The sequence below is a fragment of the Phyllostomus discolor genome, chromosome 5 (genome assembly GCF_004126475.2).
Source record: "Phyllostomus discolor isolate MPI-MPIP mPhyDis1 chromosome 5, mPhyDis1.pri.v3, whole genome shotgun sequence".
Taxonomy (NCBI): Eukaryota; Metazoa; Chordata; class Mammalia; order Chiroptera; family Phyllostomidae; genus Phyllostomus; species Phyllostomus discolor.
In genome coordinates this window covers 119,799,029-119,820,484 of record NC_040907.2, presented here as the reverse complement: position 1 = coordinate 119,820,484, position 21,456 = coordinate 119,799,029, and the positions used below count along the sequence as shown (strand labels likewise).

The 21,456-nt window shown below is 44.9% G+C and overlaps 1 protein-coding gene across 1 annotated transcript in view; it reads right to left on the bottom strand.

Annotated features, from left to right (window-relative positions):
- Positions 1 to 21,456, bottom strand: part of KCNMA1 (potassium calcium-activated channel subfamily M alpha 1) — a 749,962-nt gene that overhangs the window by 524,855 nt on the left and 203,651 nt on the right. Inside the window, 1 exon segment of the mRNA XM_036027545.1 lies at positions 11,042 to 11,203. Within this exon segment, the coding sequence (XP_035883438.1) occupies positions 11,042 to 11,203 (162 nt within the window).

Genomic DNA, 21,456 nt, shown 5'->3' with positions numbered 1-21,456 from the left:
GAATTCAAAGCAGTGATTGTCAGGAAGCTCAATGAGCTCACAATGAGCTACAAGAAACTACAGGGAAGCTACAATGAACTCAATGAAAACTACATCAGCATAAAAAAGGAAATAGAAACTCTCAACAAGGGCCAAGGGGAAATGAAGAATACAATTTCTGAACTGAAGAACACAGTAGAAGGAATGAAAAGCAAGATCAATGAAGCAGAAGATCGGATCAGCGAGCTAGAGGACAAAGTAGAAGAAAACACCCAGAAAGAGCAAGAAAAGGAAAAGAGGCTCAGAAAAAATGAAGAGGCATTAAGAGAAATGCAAGACAATATGAAACGTAATAATATCTGTATAATAGGGATACCAGAAGGAGAAGGAGAAGAACAAGGGATAGAAAACCTAGTTGAACAAGTGATGGTGGAAAACTTCCCTAATTTGATGAGACAAAAAGTCACACAAATCCAGGAAACACAGAGAGTCCCAATCAAGAGGAACCCAAAGAGGCCCACCTCAAGACACATCATAATTAAAATGGCAAAATTTCAAGACAAAGACAGAATATTAAAGGCAGCAAGGGAGAAACAGGAAGTAACATACAAGGGGGCCCCAATAAGGCTAACAGCTGACTTCTCAATGGAAACACTCCAAGCCAGAAGAGAATGGCAAGAAATAATCCAAGTAATGAGAACCAGAGGCCTGCAACCACGACTACTTTACCCAGCAAGGCTCTCAATTAAGATAGAAGGCCAAATAAGAAGCTTCTCACACAAAAGAAGTCTAAAAGAATACACCTCCACTAAACCAGCTCTGCAAGAGATGCTGAAGGGACTGCTTTAAGGAAAGAAAGGAAAAGAGAGAGTGAGAGAGGATCACACGTACATGAAAGGCAATGAATAAGTACCTATCAATAATAACCTTAAATCTAAATGGATTAAACGCTCCAATCAAAAGACACAGAATAGCTGATTGGATAAGAAAACATGACCCACACATATGCTGTCTACAAGAGACCCACCTCAGGATAAAAGATCTGCACAGGTTAAAAGTGAAGGGCTGGAAACAAATTTTCCAAGCAAATGGTCAGGAAAAAAAGCCGGGGTAGCAATACTCATATCTGACAAAATAGACTTCCAAAGAAGGTCCATAAAGAGAGACCCAGAAGGTCATTTCATAATACTCAAGGGAAGAATTCACCAAGAAGACATAAATATTGTAAATATATATGCACCCAACATAGGAGCACCCAAATACATAAAGAAAATCTTAGAGGACTTCAAGAAAGATATGGACAGCAACACAATTATTGTGGGGGATTTTAACACCCCTCTATCAAAAATGGACAGATCTTCCAAACAAAATATCAACAAAGATATTGTGGCATTGAACAATACCCTAGACGAACTGGGCTTTACTGATATTTACAGAACCCTCCATCCCAAAGAAGCTAAATACACATTTTTTTCAAATGCACATGGAACATTTTCAAAGATTGACCACATGATAGGACACAAAACAAGCCTCAACAATTTCAAAAAAATTGAAATCATACCAAGCAATTTCTCGGATCACAAGGGACTGAAACTAGAAACCAACCCCAAGGAAAAAAACCCAAAATACTCAAATTCATGGAGATTAAACAGCATGCTATTAAACAATGAATGGGTCAAGAATGATATTAGGGAAGAAATCAAACGGTTTTTGGAAACAAATGAAAACGAACTCACAACAACCCAAAACTTATGGGACACAGCCAAGGCAGTCCTGAGAGGGAAGTTCATAGCGATACAGGCCCACCTAAAAAAGTTAGAAACATTTCAAACAAACAACCTAACCCTACGTCTACAAGAACTCGAGGAACAACAACAAAGACAGCCCAGAGCAAGCAGAAGGAAGGAAATAACCAAATCAGAGCAGAATTAAATGACATAGAGACTAAAAGCACAATTCTAAAGATCAATGAATCCAAGAGTTGGTTCTTTGAAAAGATAAACAAAATCAACAAGCCTTTAAGCAGACCCATCAAGAAAAAAAGAGAGAAAACCCAAATAAACACAATCAGAAATGAAAGAGGAGAGATTACAACAGATACCACAGAAATACAAAGCATTGTAAGAAATTACTACAAAGAGCTGTATGCCAAGAAATTGAAAACCTAGATGAAATGGACAAATTTCTAGAAAAATATAATCTTCCAAAACTCAATAAAATGGAAGCAGAAAGCCTGAACAAACCAATAACAACAAAAGAAATTGAAGCAGTAATCAAAAAACTCCCAACACACAAAAGCCCTGGGCCAGATGGTTTCACAGGAGAATTCTACAAAGCATTTAAGGAAGAACTAACACCTATCCTTCACAGACTATTTCAAAAAATCCAAAAAGATGGAAGACTCCCAAACTCTTTTTATGAGGCCAACATCATCTTAATTCCAAAACCAGATAAAGACACAACAAAGAAAGAAAACTACAGGCCAATATCGCTGATGAACATTGACGCTAAAATCCTCAACAAGATACTGGCAAACCGCATCCAACAGTACATTAAGAAGATCATACACCATGACCAAGTTGGATTCATTCCAGGTATGCAAGGATGGTACAATATTCGCAAATCAGTAAATGTAATACATCACATAAACAAAAGCAAAGACAAAAACCACATGATCATATCAATAGATGCAGAAAAAGCATTTGATAAGGTACAGCACCCATTTATGATAAAAACACTCAGTAAAGTGGGAATAGAGGGAGCATTCCTCAACATAATAAAGGCCATATATGAGAAACCTACAGCCAACATTATACTCAATGGGCAAAAATTAAAATCTTTTCCACTAAGAACAGGAACAAGACAAGGATGTCCACTTTCACCACTTCTATTCAATATAGTACTGGAAGTTCTAGCCACAGCAATCAGACAAGAAAAAGAAATAAAAGGAATCCAAATCAGAAAGGAGGAAACAAAACTGTCACTCTTTGCAGATGACATGATAGTGTATATAGAAAATCCTATAGACTCCACCAAAAAACTGCTTGACCTAATAAATGAATTTGGTAAAACAGCAGGATACAAAGTCAATATCCAGAAATCAAAGGCATTTCTGTACACCAACAATGAAACAGCAGAAGCAGAAATCAAGAAAAAAAATCCCATTTGAAATAGCAAAGAGAAAAATAAAATACCTAGGAATAAACCTAACCAAAGAGGTAAAAGACCTGTATTCAGAAAACTACATAACACTGAGGAGAGAAATCAAGGAAGACACAAACAAATGGAAACATATACCGTGTTCATGGATTGGAAGAATTAATATCATCAAAATGTCCATACTACCAAAAGCAATTTACACATTCAGTGCAATACCTATTAAAGTACCAATGGCATATTTCACAGACATAGAACAAACACTTCAAAAATTTATATGGAACCATAAACGACCCCGAATAGCTGCTGCAATTTTGAGAAAGAAGAGTAAAGTAGGAGGGATCACAATACCTGACACTAAACTATACTACAAGGCCACTGTAATCAAAACTGCCTGGTACTGGCATAAAAACAGGCACATAGACCAATGGAACAGAACAGAGAGCCCAGAAATAAACGCAAGCCTCAACGGTCAATTAATATTTGACAAAGGAAGCAGCAACATAAAATGGAATAAAAATAGCCTCTTCAACAAATGGTGTTGGGAGAACTGGACAGCTACGTGCAAAAAAATGAAACTCGAGCACCAACTTACACCTTATACAAAAATAGATTCAAGGTGGATAAAAGACTTAAATATAAAGCGTGATACCATTAAAGTCCTAGAAGAGAACGTAGGTAGGAAAATCTCAGATATTTCACGCAGAAACTTTTTTACTGACTTGTCTCCTAGAGCAAGGGACATAAAGGAAAGAATAAACAAATGGGACCTCATCAAAATTAAAAGCTTTTGCACAGCTAAAGAAAACAGTATCAAAATAAAAAGAGAACCAACTGTATAGGAAAACATATTTGCCAATGATACCTCAGACAAGGGTTTAATCTCCAAAATATATAAAGAACTTACACGACTCCACTCTAAGAAGACAAATAACCCAATTAAAAAATGGGCAAAGGACTTGAACAGACACTTCTCCAAGGAGGACATACAAAAAATCCAAAGACACATGAAGCGATGCTCAATATCGCTAGCCATCAGAGAGATGCAGATTAAAACCACAATGAGATACCACTTCACACCAGTCAGAATGGCCATCATAAACAAAGCAACAAACAACAAGTGTTGGAGAGGCTGTGGAGAAAGGGGGTCCCTAGTGCACTGTTGGTGGGACTGCAGACTGGTACAACCACTATGGAAAGCAGTTTGGAACTTCCTCAGAAAACTAAAAATGGATCTGCCTTTTGACCCAGCAATCCCACTGCTGGGACTCTATCCTAAGAATACTAAAACACCAATACAAAAGAACCTATGCACCCCAATGTTCATAGCAGCACAATTTACGATAGCTAGGTGCTGGAAGCAACCTAGATGCCCATCAGTAAATGAATGGATCAAAAAACTATGGTACATTTACACAATGGAATTCTATGCAGCAGAAAGAAAGAAGGAGCTCATACCCTTTGCAACAGCATGGATGGAGCTGGAAAGCATTATGCTAAGCGAAACAAGTCAGGCAGTGAAAGACAAATACCACATGATATCACCTTTAACAGGAATCTAAACAACAAAACAAAACAAAAAAACTAGCAAAATATAACCAAAGACACTGAAATAGGGGATAGTCTGACAGTGGCCAGAGGGGAGAGAAGAGGGAATTTCAGGGGGGAATGGGTAGGGTTTACAGGAACAAATTTGGAGGACACATGGACAAAAACTAGGGGTGGGGGGTAATGGGGGGAAGGGGGGAGGGTTGGGTGGGTGGGCTGGAATGGGAGTAGGGGGGAGAAAACTGTACTTGAACAATGATTAAAATAAAAAATTTTTTTAAAAAAAGTCTTACTCAAGGGAGTTTAAAAACTCAAATAAAATTTCAATTTACTCCGAATATCACAGAGAGTAGGATCTACCTGTTTGATATGGGGGTATTCTTAGTAAAAATACATGCCTGTGAAACCTCTGGTCTTTCTGCTACATAGGGCATTTATTTGTAGGTGACATAAAAATGTCACGTAGATGTGCCTAAAATATAAAAAAAATAATGAGTGGAACACAGAGGAGAGGTAAAGAGAGAAAGATGAAAATGTGAGCAGTGTGTGAATTTGCCACCAGGCACCATGAGAAATGTCATGAAGGGAGCCACCTGAAGGGAGAAAGGATGGCAATGAATGTCACACATTTGAGCGTATGCCCGTGTGCGCCTCCATTTTGTTCAACTGCTCCAATTTCATGGGCAAATAGTCCAGCAGTGAGCACATCTATTTAACTCTGTGAAACCAACAGGATTACTTCTATTTGAAAGGTGCATTTGATACATATTTTCTCTTGGGCTCTGGGAGATAAGGATAGAATGGCCAGACTATGTATATAATGCAAAAGTAGAACACCACACATGCGATATATTTAGGATGATAAAGGAAAAGACCAGCATTTTTCTTTCTCTTTACTTTGACTAATCATCCCCCAGACATTTAAGCAAGTAGCATATATTTTCAGTTCATGGGTTAGACATGGATGCATCCTGGAGCAATATTTAAATGTAGTATAGGACTTTGGGAATACGGGGAAAATAATCAAAAGAGTAATTCTAAAGGCTCTATCTTTGCTCAAGTAGCTGACAGCTGTATTAGCAAGACCAGTCTTTGAGGAGAATCATAAAACACTGACTGTAATGAACCGGGTTCAGGTACAGCCCAGGCAGTGTAGATACTGCTTACACTCATAGCTGAAGTCATGCTGGCCCACAAGCCATAGTTGCCCTAGGGAGACAGTCACTCTGAGATCAACGTGGGAATTAATGTGAATACACAGAAATAAGGTGCTAATGTAGATGTTGTGAGTGCATGTATCTCTGTGTCTGTAACATTCCCCATTATGAATGGGTTCTCTGATGCCATCACTGTTGTCCAATATCATCTTAGAGAATTCATTCCTAAGGAATTGCTTTCAATTTTTGACTTTCAATTTCTTTATTATAAAATAAGGAGATGAGCTAGACCAAAAGTCAGTAAACTATGACACATGAAATAACTCTGGCCCACCACCTGTTTCTGTAAATAAATTTTAAATGGAACACAGTCATGTCCATGTATTATTGGTGGCTGATTTCGAACTATAAAGGCAGAGTTGAATAGCTGTGTGAGTTCCTATGGTCTGCAAAGCCTAAAACACTTACTACCTGGCTCTTTACAGAAAAAGTTACCACCCCTGAACTAGACTATAACTAATATTGATTTCGGCTTACGTTTCCATATAGGATAACCAAACAATATAAAAGCTGACTCAGTGTGTATCTTGCCTTTTCTATCTATATGCATTGCCTTACTCTTAGAAGAATTTTAATTTGCTCAAAAAACTGTGTGGAGTGCATAACCCATACAATGGAAACTTCAAGAGAAGAATGAAGAAATAAGGACAAAGAGAAAAAGGGAGGAGAGACACGGAGATGAAGCCAGGAGTATGTGAATACACAGAATGCAAATCCCGAGACGCTGTATTTTATATAGGCCACCAACTTGGCTCCAAGCAGCCACAACACAAAGTCATGCTCCCTCTCCCAATTTATGGTGTTCACTAGAGGTTTACCAGGAAGACCACAGCAAACCCTGGCACAAAGAACCACTCATCCCCCGAGTCTGTGCACAGAGCAGATAAGGTGACATGCAGTGAACCAAGTCCCCAACAACACCCAAATAGCTGCTGGGAGGTATCCTGAACCCATTCACGGCTATGTGGAAATGCTGTCAGTGTGGGCCACCTCCAAATCCCAAAGTGGAGTTTATCAGCAATACTTCCAATATGTTCCAAAATTTTATACTCAGAAAACATTTTCAAATAAATATTTTTTAATTAAAGAAAAGATAAAGGTAGTAGTAACCCTTGACAGCCTGATGTTCACTCTGAGGTAGACTCCCTCAGCCATGTGCTCCAAGAGAAGGCTCTGCCCAGCCTGGCTGCTCTTGTGAAGCTAAAGCACGAATGCCAAGGTGAGACACAAGGCAAGGACCGGGCTATCTGGAGACCTGGTCAAGGAATTGTCACTTTGATGATAAAATTCCAGGTGTTCACTATAAAATGCACTGGTCAATGATGATGAGCATTAGTCGTTTTTACATTGAGCTCTACATTGTATCTAATTTATCATTATAAGTAATTCACACCCCGATCTCTGTTGCTCCCTGCTTTATGTCCAGTGCTTAGAATAGTGTCTGGTGCAGGTGAGAAACAAGTACAAATGAACGGTGTGCCCCTCTGGAGAGCCTGGAGAGAAGGGAAGTGTACAGCTATGCCTAGGCTGTCCTGGCGCATCCTTCCCCAGTTGAGCCTTATCCACAATGCCCCAGCTTTGAGACTCTCTCACCTATGACAATGAGACAGGTGAAGGGAGTATCCAGATGTGGAGGCTAAGCTCCTGAGCCATGCATCAAGGAGAACAAATTAAAAATTAAAAAGGGGAACTCTGAACAGTTGGGTGTCTAGTCTTGCTTTTAGTCCCATTGTTGGAAGGCTAAACATTGGGACAGCTCAAGACAAACACAGCTTTGGGTTCTGAGCAGACACTGAGACTTCAATGTGAAATCTGTTCCTTGCTCAGAGCAAAGATGTGCCTTCTCCTAGAGCAGAGGCCTGTTCTGGAACTCAGAGGCCTGTTCTGGAACTCCTAGAGCAGAGGCCTGTCCCATTGCACAGAAGCCTGCTCTCTGTGCAATGGGACCTGCTCTGCTCTGAGGGTGCCAGAGCAGCGCAGGCAGGATTTTCTCCAAGGAGACCTTCGGAGAGCAGCTGGCTTCCTGGGCAAGCAGGCCTGGGCAGACTGTGCTTGTCCACGCAAATGTTAAAAGAATACAGCCAAGAAGCCTTAGGACCTAATTGGCGCAGAGACAATAAAGTCAAAATGTCACAGCCAAAGCGACAGCTGTCAGTGGCTTAAAAAAGAAGAGGCATTATCTGTGGAAGTAATGACACAGAAGGAGCACTAGATGGGAAGTCCAGAGCCTGCAGGGACTAGCCTGGAGGCTGCATATTCTTAAGCAAGTCATTGCCCTTCTTATGCTTTGGTTTTTTTCAACTGTAAAATGGAAACAGATTCATTGATACAACTGGCTTGCTTGTTTCCTTGTAATGAATCCCTATAACACCACAGCAAAATGGAAGATACAAAAAAAATTCCACATGGTCCTTACCCTTCAATCTAATCATAACATGCAGTGTCTAGCACAGTGCCTGGCTCACGGGAGGCTTTCGATAGTATTATTGCCAATAGTAGTATCAAGGTGGATGCTGGGTGCACTTGGCCTGTGATTCATTCCACTTATATAATGTTACCCACATCCACCTACCTGCTTCCACAGCTTGGTGTTAGTTCAAGACCTTGCCTCACCAGGTCCGCTGCCACAATCCCCTTAAGTCCTGTCACAGGTGCTAGGAGCTCACTATCCTAACTGATCCTAGTACCTCCGAGCTCCCCTTCTCAGCAATTTGGTCTCCGTTTGTCCACCAGCTCTCTCTGCACAACCACCAATCATGATACCCTTCCCTCAAAATCCCCTTTCCTACAAAATTCCATCCAAGTTCTTTTACTTGGCATCTGAAGAGGGGACAAGCTGTCTCCAGCCCACCTTCCCAGGCTTACTTCCCCTGGAGTGCCATTGTGTTCACAGCCCGGGCCTCGGTCCATCAATGTAGTGGTCATTCCCTGTTCCTGCTGCTCCTCACTCTGAAACAATCTCCTCTGCTTTGATGCTCAAGATCCTAACTCACGTTTCAAAGCTCAATTCAAATGCTGTCTGTCTTATTAAGTATTCAGCTTCTGGCCCACTAAGTGGTCCCTCTCTTGTTTGCAAGCTCAGGTACATTTTTATTTTTTTATATCATAAGTGTATGCTTGGTCCATCTTGAAATGGAAGTTTTGGCTCAAAGGCTTCTGTCCCTATGATGGCCTTCTTGATCCCCCAAAATTCTCCATATTCAGCTCCCCCACCCCAACACACACACTCACACAATGCTTGAACTCCTAGCATTTCTCCAGACAATCCTTCAACAACTTCCATGGTGCAATGGAATCAGGATCACTCCTTGTTTTCCATGGGGCTGAAAAGAACACCTGGCCTAGAGTTGGTGCTCAGTAACTCTTGTCCGATGCTGCTGAGGGTATTCAGAACTGTCTATAGGGGCCACATGTAAGCTGTGGGGGCTGCACATCTGTGTAACCAAACTATCTGCTGCTCCTCATCCACCATCACCACCATACATATAGAAGGCACTGCCTCCACTCGTCCCACATGAATGCCCAGACTCAGAATTCAACCCCTTTAAGTTTCACACGTGGAATCTGCTCAGAAACAAGCACAGAAGAGCAATGAAGATTCCACTGGACACTTGAGCAGGCAGGAGGCAGGGAAGACAAGGATGGTGGTTACACAGCACAGTCCACAGCAATGCTGCCTTTGCTACCCCATCTGACACACAGTGCTGCCCAGCTTTTCCTGGGCAGCAACCCAGATCCCATCAACCTGGATTGTCCCCTCCTCTCTATCTTCCTCCATGCAGCAACTGTCCTCACCAGTTTCTCTCTATTCTTCCTACAAAATCTCAACTTTAAATCTCTCCCCTTTCTATTTTGCTACCAATTAACATCAGCCACAGCTTCGTAACCAGACTCTCAGAAGGTTCAGCTCATGATGAGTCCCTCAGATAATAGAACCCTGTCCTTCTTGAATGTTCTTTGGCCACCAACTTTATAACCCAAGCATGGCATTCAGTGTCTTACTCCTTCCTTCAAGCTGTTTGTAAGATGTTTTTCCCAAACTTGAGGTACAGTTCTCCCCAAGGAGGACTGTGATGGGTGAAATTTTCACCACTTCCCTATATCTGCAGTCACCACCTCACTGAGTTGTTACCACAGAATGTCGAGGATGATCATATCTACTTTCCAGTATCCCTGACTCAGCCGTCAGGATGTCCCCATTCACTATCTATGAGCCAAATGACTTTTGACCAAGCCCCAGCTTCAGGCCCAGGAACGGTATCCCATACAAAATAGCTTTCAGAATTATAAAAAGGAATTAATTTGAAATAAAAATCCTTCTCAGGAATATTCCTGACCCAAAGTAGACCTAAGAAAGCCAGTAGACAGGGCTGCCCCAAAGAAAAGGTCAACATATGTCAGGAGCATGGCCTGGCCGGTGACCAATTTATGTTTGTTTGTCTAAGGACTTCTTCTGTCTTAGCACTGAAAGACCCATGTCCAAGGTACCCCTCAGTCCCAGGCAAGCTGGCATGATTGGTCACTGCAGGCTTGATTCACCTATGATCCTTGCCAAGAACTAGAAGACCATGAGACCAGTCAGTGAAGCCAAGTTCCATATAAACAGATCAGAGAGAAAGCAGGCAATGCCCAGAGAAGGGACAGGATGAGCCCTGGCTGCAGATGGGGCAAGAAATAGCCTCATCAGAAATAATGTTGCAGGGGCAACGCTCCAAGCAAGGGCCAGACAGCCTTGGGTGGGCTGCCAATAACTTTCACCCATGATAACGGAGGATGTCCAATGTGGGTGGGATCCAGATCACACAGAGCAGGAGGTTAGGAAACTTCCCAAAAGAGGCTCTCTGTTTAGCAATCAGAGGACAACAGTAGCATCCTTAGAAGGCCAGCAAACACACACACACACACTCAGAACTCCCTGGTCCCTCTGTGCCCCAGACAATAGCCCAGTCCGCAAACATTAGCTTAAATGTGCATGAACCCAGCCTGTCCTCCATGACCATACACAAGCGCTCCCCATTAGTCCCACCTCCCAACAGCCAGTGGCCTGTAGAAGACCCTGTGAAACACCACATCCCTATAAACAAAGCAACCATGGACCTGAAAGCAGGCCTCCTGATGTGAGGAGGAAGTTGAGGACTCACCAGGACTCTGCCGGTCAGTGTCTGGGCAGATATCATCACCCCCGCCCAGTCCTTCACAGAGGTCATCCAGCCGACCTCAGCTGCCACTGCCTCCTCTTTTTCGTCCACTGGCTTGAGAGTGCCATCAGCCTGGCTTGAGCCATTGTTAATCTTCTGGGCCTCCTGGCAACAGAGAGAACAAGGGTTGAGACATAGGGACCAAGTGCATTTTAAAAACAAAACCTACCCCCCAAAATCAAAGGGTCCTCAGCTAAGGTAGGAACTGGCCTGAAGTTACAAGGTTAGGAAAGAAGGAATGGGTTATGGCTTTGATCAGTTTTTAAAATCTTTTTAAGAAAGAATCTTTTCTTTATTTCTTCTTAAAATATCTTTGTGAAAGAAAGAATGAGGTTCTCTTCTTCCCATTTTTAAGAAAAAATCACAAAGCTCAGGAGGAAAAGCATCTTGCCTGGGATCTTCCCCTACCCAGCCTTCATGCCATTCTCACAGGAGTGCCCAATCCTCTCCTTAAGGAAATCCCCACCTCCTCATTCCTCTTGTAGTTCAAAAGAGACTGACAGGCCCACACTGGCTCCAGGAATGGGGACTGCTCAATCATGTCATCCCATCCCCCTGGCAACTGTGACTGGGCCACCGATGGTCACATGATGCACAACCAATGTAATACAACTCGAGCTCGAGACTTTTGCTGGAAAGCATAAGAAAGTTAATCCTTTCCTGAGAGTGAAGGCAGCACAGAGAAAAGTAGAAGAAGTGATGAAATGCTGATGTCATCATTTGAACATCTGAATCCAGCTCTGCCTGAAATCTACCCCAGCCCTTTTCAGTTACAGGAGATAATAAACTACCTATCATGGCCTCAAATGCGCATGAGGAAACAAGGCTGACATCATCAGATAACTGAGCCCCACACTGGGCCTTAACCTGAACTCACCTGCATATAAGGTACCCTCCCCTCCCACAGACACTTTTCTCCCACAAAGGGTCACAGCTTGCTCCCTCACTAAGCTCAAGTCTTTGCTTAAATATCACTATTTCGATGAAGTCTTCTCTGGCTACCCTTTTAAAATTGCAACTCTGCCTTCTGACAAAATAGCCTTTCTGCTTTATTTTTCTCCAAAGCATTTAAAACCTCTAATATACTCTAAAATTCACTTATTTCATTTACTCTCTGCCCCTACCCCAACTGCTGTATCCTGAGTACCTAAATGAGTACTGGGAATATAGTTGGCTCAATAAACATGAATGAATGAATGAATGAATGAATGAACGAATGAACGAATATAGTTATGAGTATCAGTCCCTCACTGACTATGGAACCAGGGCTTAAGGTTGCCAAATAAAATACACGACAGACAGGGAAATTTAAACTTCAAATAAATTTTTAGCATAAGCATGCCCCCCCAATACTGCATGGAACATACTTATACTAAAAATGTACCCATTATTTATCTAAAATTTAAATTTAACTGAGTCCTTTACTCAAATACTCACTGAGATTTTTTTTTTTTGCAGATCTATAGATGTCTTAAAAGATGCCAGCACAATTATGTTCATCATTTAAAACACTAGAATTAATTTTCAAAGCAAACTGATCCTATGGATCATTGTGAATTGGAGTGAGGGGAAAAAACCAAAGGCAGAAGTAAAAATCTTTGCAGTGAATAAGGAAAGGGAAGAGTGAGGAAAAGAGGGCTCAGAGTCTGGGTGAGTCATCCTCCAGGGCAGGGGTCCCCAGCCTCCGGGCCTAGGACCAGACCAGTACCAGTCTAGACCTGTTAGGAACTGGGCGGCACGGCAGGAGATGGGCTGGAATGTATTGCCCTTGAATCATCTGGAAACCATCCCCCCACCCCATTCCCTGGAAAATTGTCTTCCCCAAAACTGGTCCCTTGTGCCAAAAAGGTTGGGGACTGCTGCTCTATGGGACCTGCAGGCTGGCAGAAAGCTGCTCCTGACACCTGATTCTCTCCCTCCAGCTATCCCAGGCTCAGGGGAGCTGGGAAGAGAGAAGCAATACCAGCAACACAAGGTGCTTATGTTTTCTTTCCAAGTGTGTTGGGCCCTACAGAGCTAGCACAGTCCAAGAGGAAGCAGGGAGCAGGGGTAGGGTGAGGGGTTGGCACAGGGTGGGTATATTTGAGGGCCACCTGCTGACATCTGTGGAGCCAGCTGTCTGAGCCACCTAAGGCCAGTCTCAGTGACCTAGTAGGACCCCATGTATCGGCCATGTAAAGACTCTGCATAGTTGCATGTCTTGGAAGAGAAGACCCTGATCCAGGATCAGCCTTAGTATCTGAAGGTGTAGAGCCAGCTCTCCTGCCTCTGTGGGACCTGCCCTGCCAGATGGGGCAGCACTGCCTGCCCACAGCCATGGTGGGGATTAAAAGCACCCCAGGACACTTAATACATGTCCAATTTAATAAGTCCCACAGCCTTCCACCTCCTCTCTAGCCACGGACACTCTAGCGGTGGTCCTCCAACCTAAGGGGCCATTAGAACCACCTGTAGGGCTTGTTAACCCAGGGTGCTGACCCCACCCCCACCACATGTATTTCTAACAAGTTCCCAGGTGATACTGAAGCTGCTGGTTTGGGAACCCCACTTTTAGAACCACTGCTTCTAATGATCCTGGCATGGATTGATCATCCAGGCTATTATCTGAAATAGGACATGGATCTTAACACCCACCCTTTCCCAGCCCCTCCCTTCACCCAGGCCCAGAACTGCCTGCTTCTTCCAGAAGTAGAGGATGTGGAGTGGACAGGGAAGAGATGGGGTAGGAAAGAGATGGGGCAGGGAAAAGGCCCTCTAATCAGAAGCTTTTATATTTCCTCTTGAGCAGTGTGTCCCTGGGACATTTCTGAACTGGTCCAGGGCCATGACTAGGGGTGTGTGAAGGGCCAGCTTTCTGCTCCTCAACTCCTGGAGTTCAGGGTTGCAGCCACCTGGCAGACCCGGGAGGAGGGAATGGGAATGACAAAGGCTGGAGGCAGGAGTCCTCTCCAGTCACAGTGGTTTCAATGCATTAATAATTCACAGCACAAGTGGTATATGGCAGATAATGCTCTCTTGCCAGCCCTCTTACCTATTGTTTTACAAGGCATTCATTATTTTAATTACTTTATGATAGGCAAAGAAAAACACAGACAAAAGGGAGATAATGCCCTTGTTGTTATTTGCTTACACTGGATGTTTTGAGCTTAATTACACATGTGGGAGGCAGAACTGGGGGAGCAGCAGGGAGAGGAGGGGGCTGGAGCTCTAGGAAGCCTGATGTCACAGGCCAGGGGGGCACTCCCTGCCTGGAGGGAAAGGCCCTCGCCACTTCTGACCTCACTGTGGCCAAAGCATCCTTCATGTGGAGCGGGGACCATAACCCCATGCTCCAGAGAAAAGCTAGCAGAGGCCCAGAGAGGGGGAGTGGCCTTGCTGGGACACACAGGGGACGAATAGTAAGGGGCAGGGCCCATTGTAACAGTGATTGGCCACCACTTATCAAGCCAGAATTGGGTGTCAGGAACTACAAATTAGGTGCTTCCTATGCATGATTTCAATTAGAGTTTATAATAAATCCATCAGGCAGGTAGAATTATCCCCATTTTATATACAGGGCAACTGAAAGCAGATATTTCAGGGGAAGGCATAGAGCCTGAGAGCTCAGCATAGAGGCAGAGAGCCTGTCTAGGCATAGGTCTGCCCCGAGAACCCCCCACCCCTAACAAGCTGACTGCTGTGGGCACATTAGCTCCAGAGCTTTGACTTCCTTCATGTAGAATGTGGGACAGGCATGTAGACCCCCAGCAGTAGGTGACGAGTAGGTGATGAAGCTTACGTGAGATAAGCGATGCCCAGCATTTGTCATGGTGCCTGGCACGCAGCAGTAACTAACAGCTGCTGTGACAGAGTGCACATTGACGGGACTGGTTCCCTCTAAAGTTAAAGCTGTACCACTGCATCGACTGCTGGCCCTGAGGGGGACACTGGCCCAGAGTGAATCAGGGCCTGGTGTGGGGGGCAGGGGTGAAGCCACCCGGCCCAGCCAGGCAACCCCCAAGCCAAGACGTAAACTGCCAGCTTGCTCTACTCACATCTCTTGTTCCTTCCCCAATGGGATGATTCCTCCAAACCTAGCCAAGAGAACCCATCACTCCCAAGCAGTTCCCTCTGCTGCAACCTGGCATCCAGGGATTCCCAAAACTGCCAGAGCCTCCACCTGGCCCACTCCCACAGTTGGGTGTGGGGGCCACAGTGGGGAGCAACCTTTCTTGTCTTCAAAGGGCTAGCTTTCCCTAGCAGTACGAGCAGCCCTGCCCTGACCCAGCCCTGGAGAACAAGCCCATTCTAATCCCAGAACCCCACAGCCCCCAACCTTCAGATATGGGCCATGTGCGTCTCCATCCTTCCCAAATTAGACCAATTATAAGGGAAACTTCAAGTTTGTGGTGTGGTAGGAAGACCTCTGAGGATGGAAGGATACCCAAATCCAGGTCCAGCTTTTCTGAATGTCCTTGGACAAGTCACTTCAGTTCCCCAACCCTCTTCTGTAGACAGAGATGAGTGCGACCTTGTGATCTGGTAAGGTAGAACCCAGCACTTGCTGAAAGTACCCACTGCCTAATGAAGGTGGGCAACAGTGGCATTGCTATCCTCTGGTTGTGAGCAAGAAGCAGTGCTGCTCTGGAGAAAGGGTTCCAGAACCCCAAAGGCAGGCCTCACAGAGCATGTGGTTCAACTCTCAGATCCTCACCCTGCTGCACCTTGCAGAGAAGGGCTCTGGTTACCTCCCTGTGCCCCAACAAGATGTTGAGATTGCCAAGCCCTGCCAGGTGGCCCGCTGTGCAGACTGCACCTTCCCTGTGAGCAGCCACCACACCTGCTCCTGCCCAGCTAGGCTCATTCACCCTGAGCAGGCTCCCATCAACACCTGTCAGGCCACACCAGGAGCCAAGGCCACCTAGAACAGTATACCTGTTGGGTGACTGCAGTGAGGGTGGGGGCCAGCCACCAGGAGGATCGCAGAGTCCCCTCGCTGCTCCCTGTTGAAGCTGCCCTCAGATAACAAGGCTGTCTCAGGTTTAATTATGTCTCAGTTCTCTGAACACTGTCTCCTCATCCCAGATCTGGGAAGTTGCTTACACAGTGAGCATCTGGGAGGAAAACTATGGTTAAAAATGTAAGTCAGATCACGTGACTACCATGCCATCACCCTCCTATGGCTTCTCATCCCACTTGCAGGACGTCACAGACTTCACACAGTGGAGCCCACTCAATCTGTCCCACGCCTGCCATCATCCTGAGTCTCCCACTCTCTCACTCACTCCAGCCACATCAGTCTCCTTGTGCTGCCAGAACCTCCCAGGCACACTTCTGCCTCAGGACTGATTGCACTGGCTGTTCCTCTTGTCCAGATGGCCACATGGCTGCTCCCTAGCCTTGCTTGGGCCATTGATGCCTTATTAGTGAGCGCTTCCCTGCCCATGCCACTGGAAATGACAGCCACCCCACCCTGATCACTCCCCATCTATGCTCTGTGCCTCCTCAGAGCATTTATACTACCACCTGGAAGCCTGCATATTCAACCATCATTTAATGCCTGTAGGCTCCATGAGAGAAAAATTGTTGTCTCTTGCTCACTGCTATATCCTCCACATTGGCACATTATGAGCACAGAATAAACACTTGAGACATCTTAGTGAAAGGCAGGTAGGAAAGGAGGGAGGAAGAGAGAAAAGGGCAGCTGCAGCAAATGGAAAATCAATTCTTGGCATGCACAACACCTAGATATAATTATTAATAAATAATAACAATATCAGTATTGGCTACCATTTCAAGCATCACCATAGTAACTCTATAAGGCAGATATGAACACACTCGTCTACAGAGGAGGGGTTAAGTAGCTGGACCAGGAAAACTCAATCAGAATTTAACCCCAGCTGTTTGACACCAAAAAGAGACAAGTACCTGGCCTGATGTTCTCTCAGGGACAGCATGAGGACCAAATGGGATAATGTGTGTGGAAGGATGATGGGTGGCTCTAAAGTGCCTATGAAAGGTTTATTACCATCTTAAGCACTCCATTCACCCCATGCAATCTGGGTACTGCATGTACCACAGAGGCCCTCCTTCAAGGTCACCGTGCCTTGAGAGGATGGTTAAGTGAAGGACAGATGAACACAGTTCCTTTCTCAGCCAAGAACAAACTCAGAACCATAATCATCCTTCATGGAACAGAGCATCAAAATGGACATGAGCGTGGCTGTGAAGTCCTCCTGCTGAGCACCGAGGCTCTCATGCAGCTGCCAGTGAAGAAGATCCAGCCTCCCTGGGTGCTATCCACATCCTCAGGTAGCTGTGACGCATGCCCTCTTGGCCCAGCAATCCTGAGGGTCTGAAAGGAATGGCCTCCCCTAATCCCTCTGGAACAGAGCAGGGACCAGGAACACTTTCATCTCTGGAAGTCCATGCCTGAACCCTCTGCCCAAGGTGTTGGCATCATGGAATACTTCCTGACAGCCAGAAGGCTGTGGGGGAAGAAAGGACCCAGGAAATCTCCATCTGTCCTCTCCTTGTATCTCACAGGTCCACTTTGTCCTCAAATTTCCCTGGTCAGCATCAGAAAGCCATTCCCCCTGAGCCTACATTGACAGATTCTGCTTCTCAGTTATTCCTTCTATCTGCCTGTCACCCCCACCCTCACTCCATGCCCCAGCAGTCTTCACCTCCTCTCCCTGACCCCTTGTGTCTGTCAAAACTGACCCAGCAGCCCTGCATGGGGCTGCTCACTACAGAGCAGAAGGAACCTTTCCCTCCTATTAGAGGGATGGTGGCAGGGAGAAGAACTCTGGGTTGAAAGACAGGGCCTGCACTCTAGCCCTGGCTCTGCCAGGAACAGGCTGTGTGGCCTTGGCCAGTTTCCCAACCTCTCTGAGCCAAGTCCTCATCTGGGAAATGAGAGGGCACAATGGGTTAAACCCACAGTTTTCTTCCTTAGAGCCTAGTGTGTGTGTGTTCTGTGCCTTAGAGGTAACCAAGAGAGGGCAGAGGAGGCAAGGTTCCTGGCCCCCATGAAATCAAAGTGTCTCTACATTGCACAGTCTCCACCTATTAAAGGTTTTGTGTGAGACTGATTCTGCTTGAACGGGTTTTCTGTGGGGGGAAAAAGTCTGAAATCCCCTGAGTAAAATTTCATAGGCCCAATTCAGCTTTTAGAAGATGCTTTATTTCATGGCAATGATTATGACATTCTGTGGCACAGTTTGGCCTAAGACCTAGAAATGCCTGAATTTCAATACCTATAAACCCATCGAGCTTCCAGTGCTTCCATGTGGGGGCCACTGTCCTGGTCCCTCTGCCCTGGGTCTTCACTGGGCCTAATTGCTGGGGAAAGGTCTTCCAGCCACCCCCACTCCTGGCAAAGAGGCTGAGAGGAAACCCCCTTGGCAGCCCGTTGCACATCCTGGCCCAGTGGCCCAGTCATGGGATCCTCCCAGGTACTGATAATCCTGCATATTAGGGATTAGGCCGATTACCTTAAGCAGCTCAAGCAAATAAAGCATAATGTGGGCACCACCAGTGGGGATTTTCATGTGCGAGTTCTGGGAAGAGAAAGGAGACAGGAGGTGGTACACCAGGGGCAGGGGAAAGGGGCAGCAGAGGAGGCGGGCCGCACACAGAGCTGTTGGAAGGGGGTGGCACAGTTGGCCTCTGCCCTTGGGAAGTTCTGGTTATCCTGCCCCTCCCAAGCAGGGCAGGGCCTCCCCCACACTTTGTGGCCTCCCCATCCATCTCCCAGGAGTCCACATTTGGAGGGCACACCACCACATCTGTACCAGATGAACTCACCCAGCAGCTACCCTGTTTGCTAACCACAGGCTGTGCTCCCAGAAAAGGGGCACAATGTTCACAGATTCAGGCCACAAGATCTTAAAAAGGAGCTCAGACAAAGCCATTTACTCTGGGATGCTGGACACCATCTGAGTTTATTGGGTCTCATAAGATACTTCACCACCACAGGCTGCATAAGGTTCCCACTGCTAGGAGCTCCCTGGCCTGTGTGGGAACAACTGCTTTTTGTCAGTCTTTGTGGGAAGAGAAAGGTGACAACAGAAGCAGGCCAGCTGACCTTTAACAAGTTGCCTACCATCATGTCGGCTCAGGTTTCCTCATCTCAAATGCAAAGGCGCTGTGCAAACACACCCCCAGTTTCTGTCTGGCCTGACCCTGAGGTCTGGATTGTGAGTCCCTCACTAACAAATGTCTAGTGGTGTGAAATGCTTGGGGTGGACAGTGCACCAAGGGCCATGACCTCTACTTGGTGGTTTTACACCATCTTGCTTAATCCTCACAAGTCTGGAAGGTAGCAACATTATGAGGCCCATAGAGGTTGGGCAATTTCCAAGATCACTCATCTTGTAAGCAGCAGAGCTGAAATTTAAATCCAATCTATTCTAAGATTAAAGGCCATGTTTTTCTTCTATCCCTTACTGCCTTGGGACAGACAAAAAGTACAAAGAGATGGAATCTCCTTATGAAATGCTGCTTGACTACCACTGAAACAATCATCTTACACCCTATGGGCTCCTAAGTAGTAAAACTTTGTAGTATAGACACCTAATCTGGTTAACTAGGAACAGACAGGGAGTTGGAGAAATGCAGGGGGTTTCACCTAGGAACTGAATGACCTACCAGACATACCGTATTTTGCCGTGTATAATGTGTATTCTTTTGCCCAAATTTTTGAGGGAAAAATAAGGGTGTGCGTTATACATGGGTAGTATTAATTCCATATCTATATAAACATTTTTGTTTATACATATGTGTTAAAAGTATAACTCTAGAAAGCAATAACAATATGTTCAAAAATAAATGCTAAAGTTCCTTTATAATACAGAAAACAAGCATCTAAATATAAATAAAAATTGAATTAAAAAATTAAAACAAAAGATTTTCTTTCCTGAAAGGCCAAAAACATGGGTGAGCATTATACACAGGAGTACAGTGAGTTGTGTTCTCAAATGGCCACATCTGCTGCTTAAAATTAATAAATCAATCCCGCACTTTCAGGATTAATGTACACATCTCAGTCAATACATCACATCTGCAAAATAACCATTTCCTTTGCCCTCAATGAGCTTAATAAAATGGGAACCTAAAAGTGGCAGTCCTGAGTCCACTGTCCGGGCCTTAGAGACTTTAAACTGGATTAGCAGAGATCTCAGCTCTCCTCCCTCAGCCAGAGCAACCAGGACCGGGTCCATGTCAGCCTGCTCACCCAGGGGCTTATCCGACCTGCTGGAAGAGAACAGCTCAGGACCCACCCACATGAGAAGACCAGCACAGTGGCCCAGGCAGAAGACAAAAAATCACATTTGTTTCCCAGTTTAAGGAATCACTTGTAATCACACCAGGCAAGTCTGAGGCAGGGCCAGAAGTTCAGATGGCTTAATAATAGATGTAATTTTCTGAATGCCTTATGTTATCTTGGTTAATCCTGTTAACAATTCTGCCAGTTAGGCATTATTGTCTCCATTTTGAAGATGAACAACTGAGGCACTGAGCTGGCTGAAGATCTGTGGTTAGCACCGTGGCCTTACAAATTGCACTGAGGGCCCATGAGCTCAATATTAACCCTTTTGCTTTAGGAGGAATCTTACATTTTATGAAAAGGTAATTTACCATCACTTTTTGTCGCAAGGGGAGCACTCAAACACCTTCAAATAATGTTGTCTTAAAAAAAAAAAATGAAATGAATCTGAGTCACAGAGCTGCTGAGGTGAGATCTGCAAGTGACCTTGGAACTTGTGTAGTTGAACTCCCTTCCTTTAGAAAGGAAGGGTGTAGGTCACAGGAGGGTAGAAACACAGCTTGTTCACACAAGGGACTGTAGAGCCCCATGAGGCCAAGAGATGGCATGAGGAGAGTGGAAAGGAAGTCACTCCATTTCATCTTAAACTCAGTTTTCTCATTGGAAAAGTAGGCTTACAAATACCTTCCCCCAAGAGTATTCACAAGAATCAACCATGATGATGAATGCAAAGCCCTTTGGTGAGGGCTCAGTAAACAGCAGTTAATATTAGCCAAGTGCCAGACTACGCACTTACACGGCCTTGCACAATGACTTGCCCAAGGTCCCCAGCTGATTAAAAACTGATCAGGAGGCAAATCCATATTTTCCAAACAGCAAACTTGATCTCCGTTCTCTTCACCAAAGTGGAAGCCTAATCTGGTTTCTGGTCAAGACAGACTAGACATGGATAACTAAGACCTACAGGAAATCCCAAACCCTCATTTTCATAAGAGAAAGCATAAACTTGGCCATGCCATGGCCAAGTTAACTTTTATGACTCAAGTTAGTAGAGAAAAAGGCAAATTGAATCAAAACAAGGATGTGAATATGGTTGAGGAACAACTGA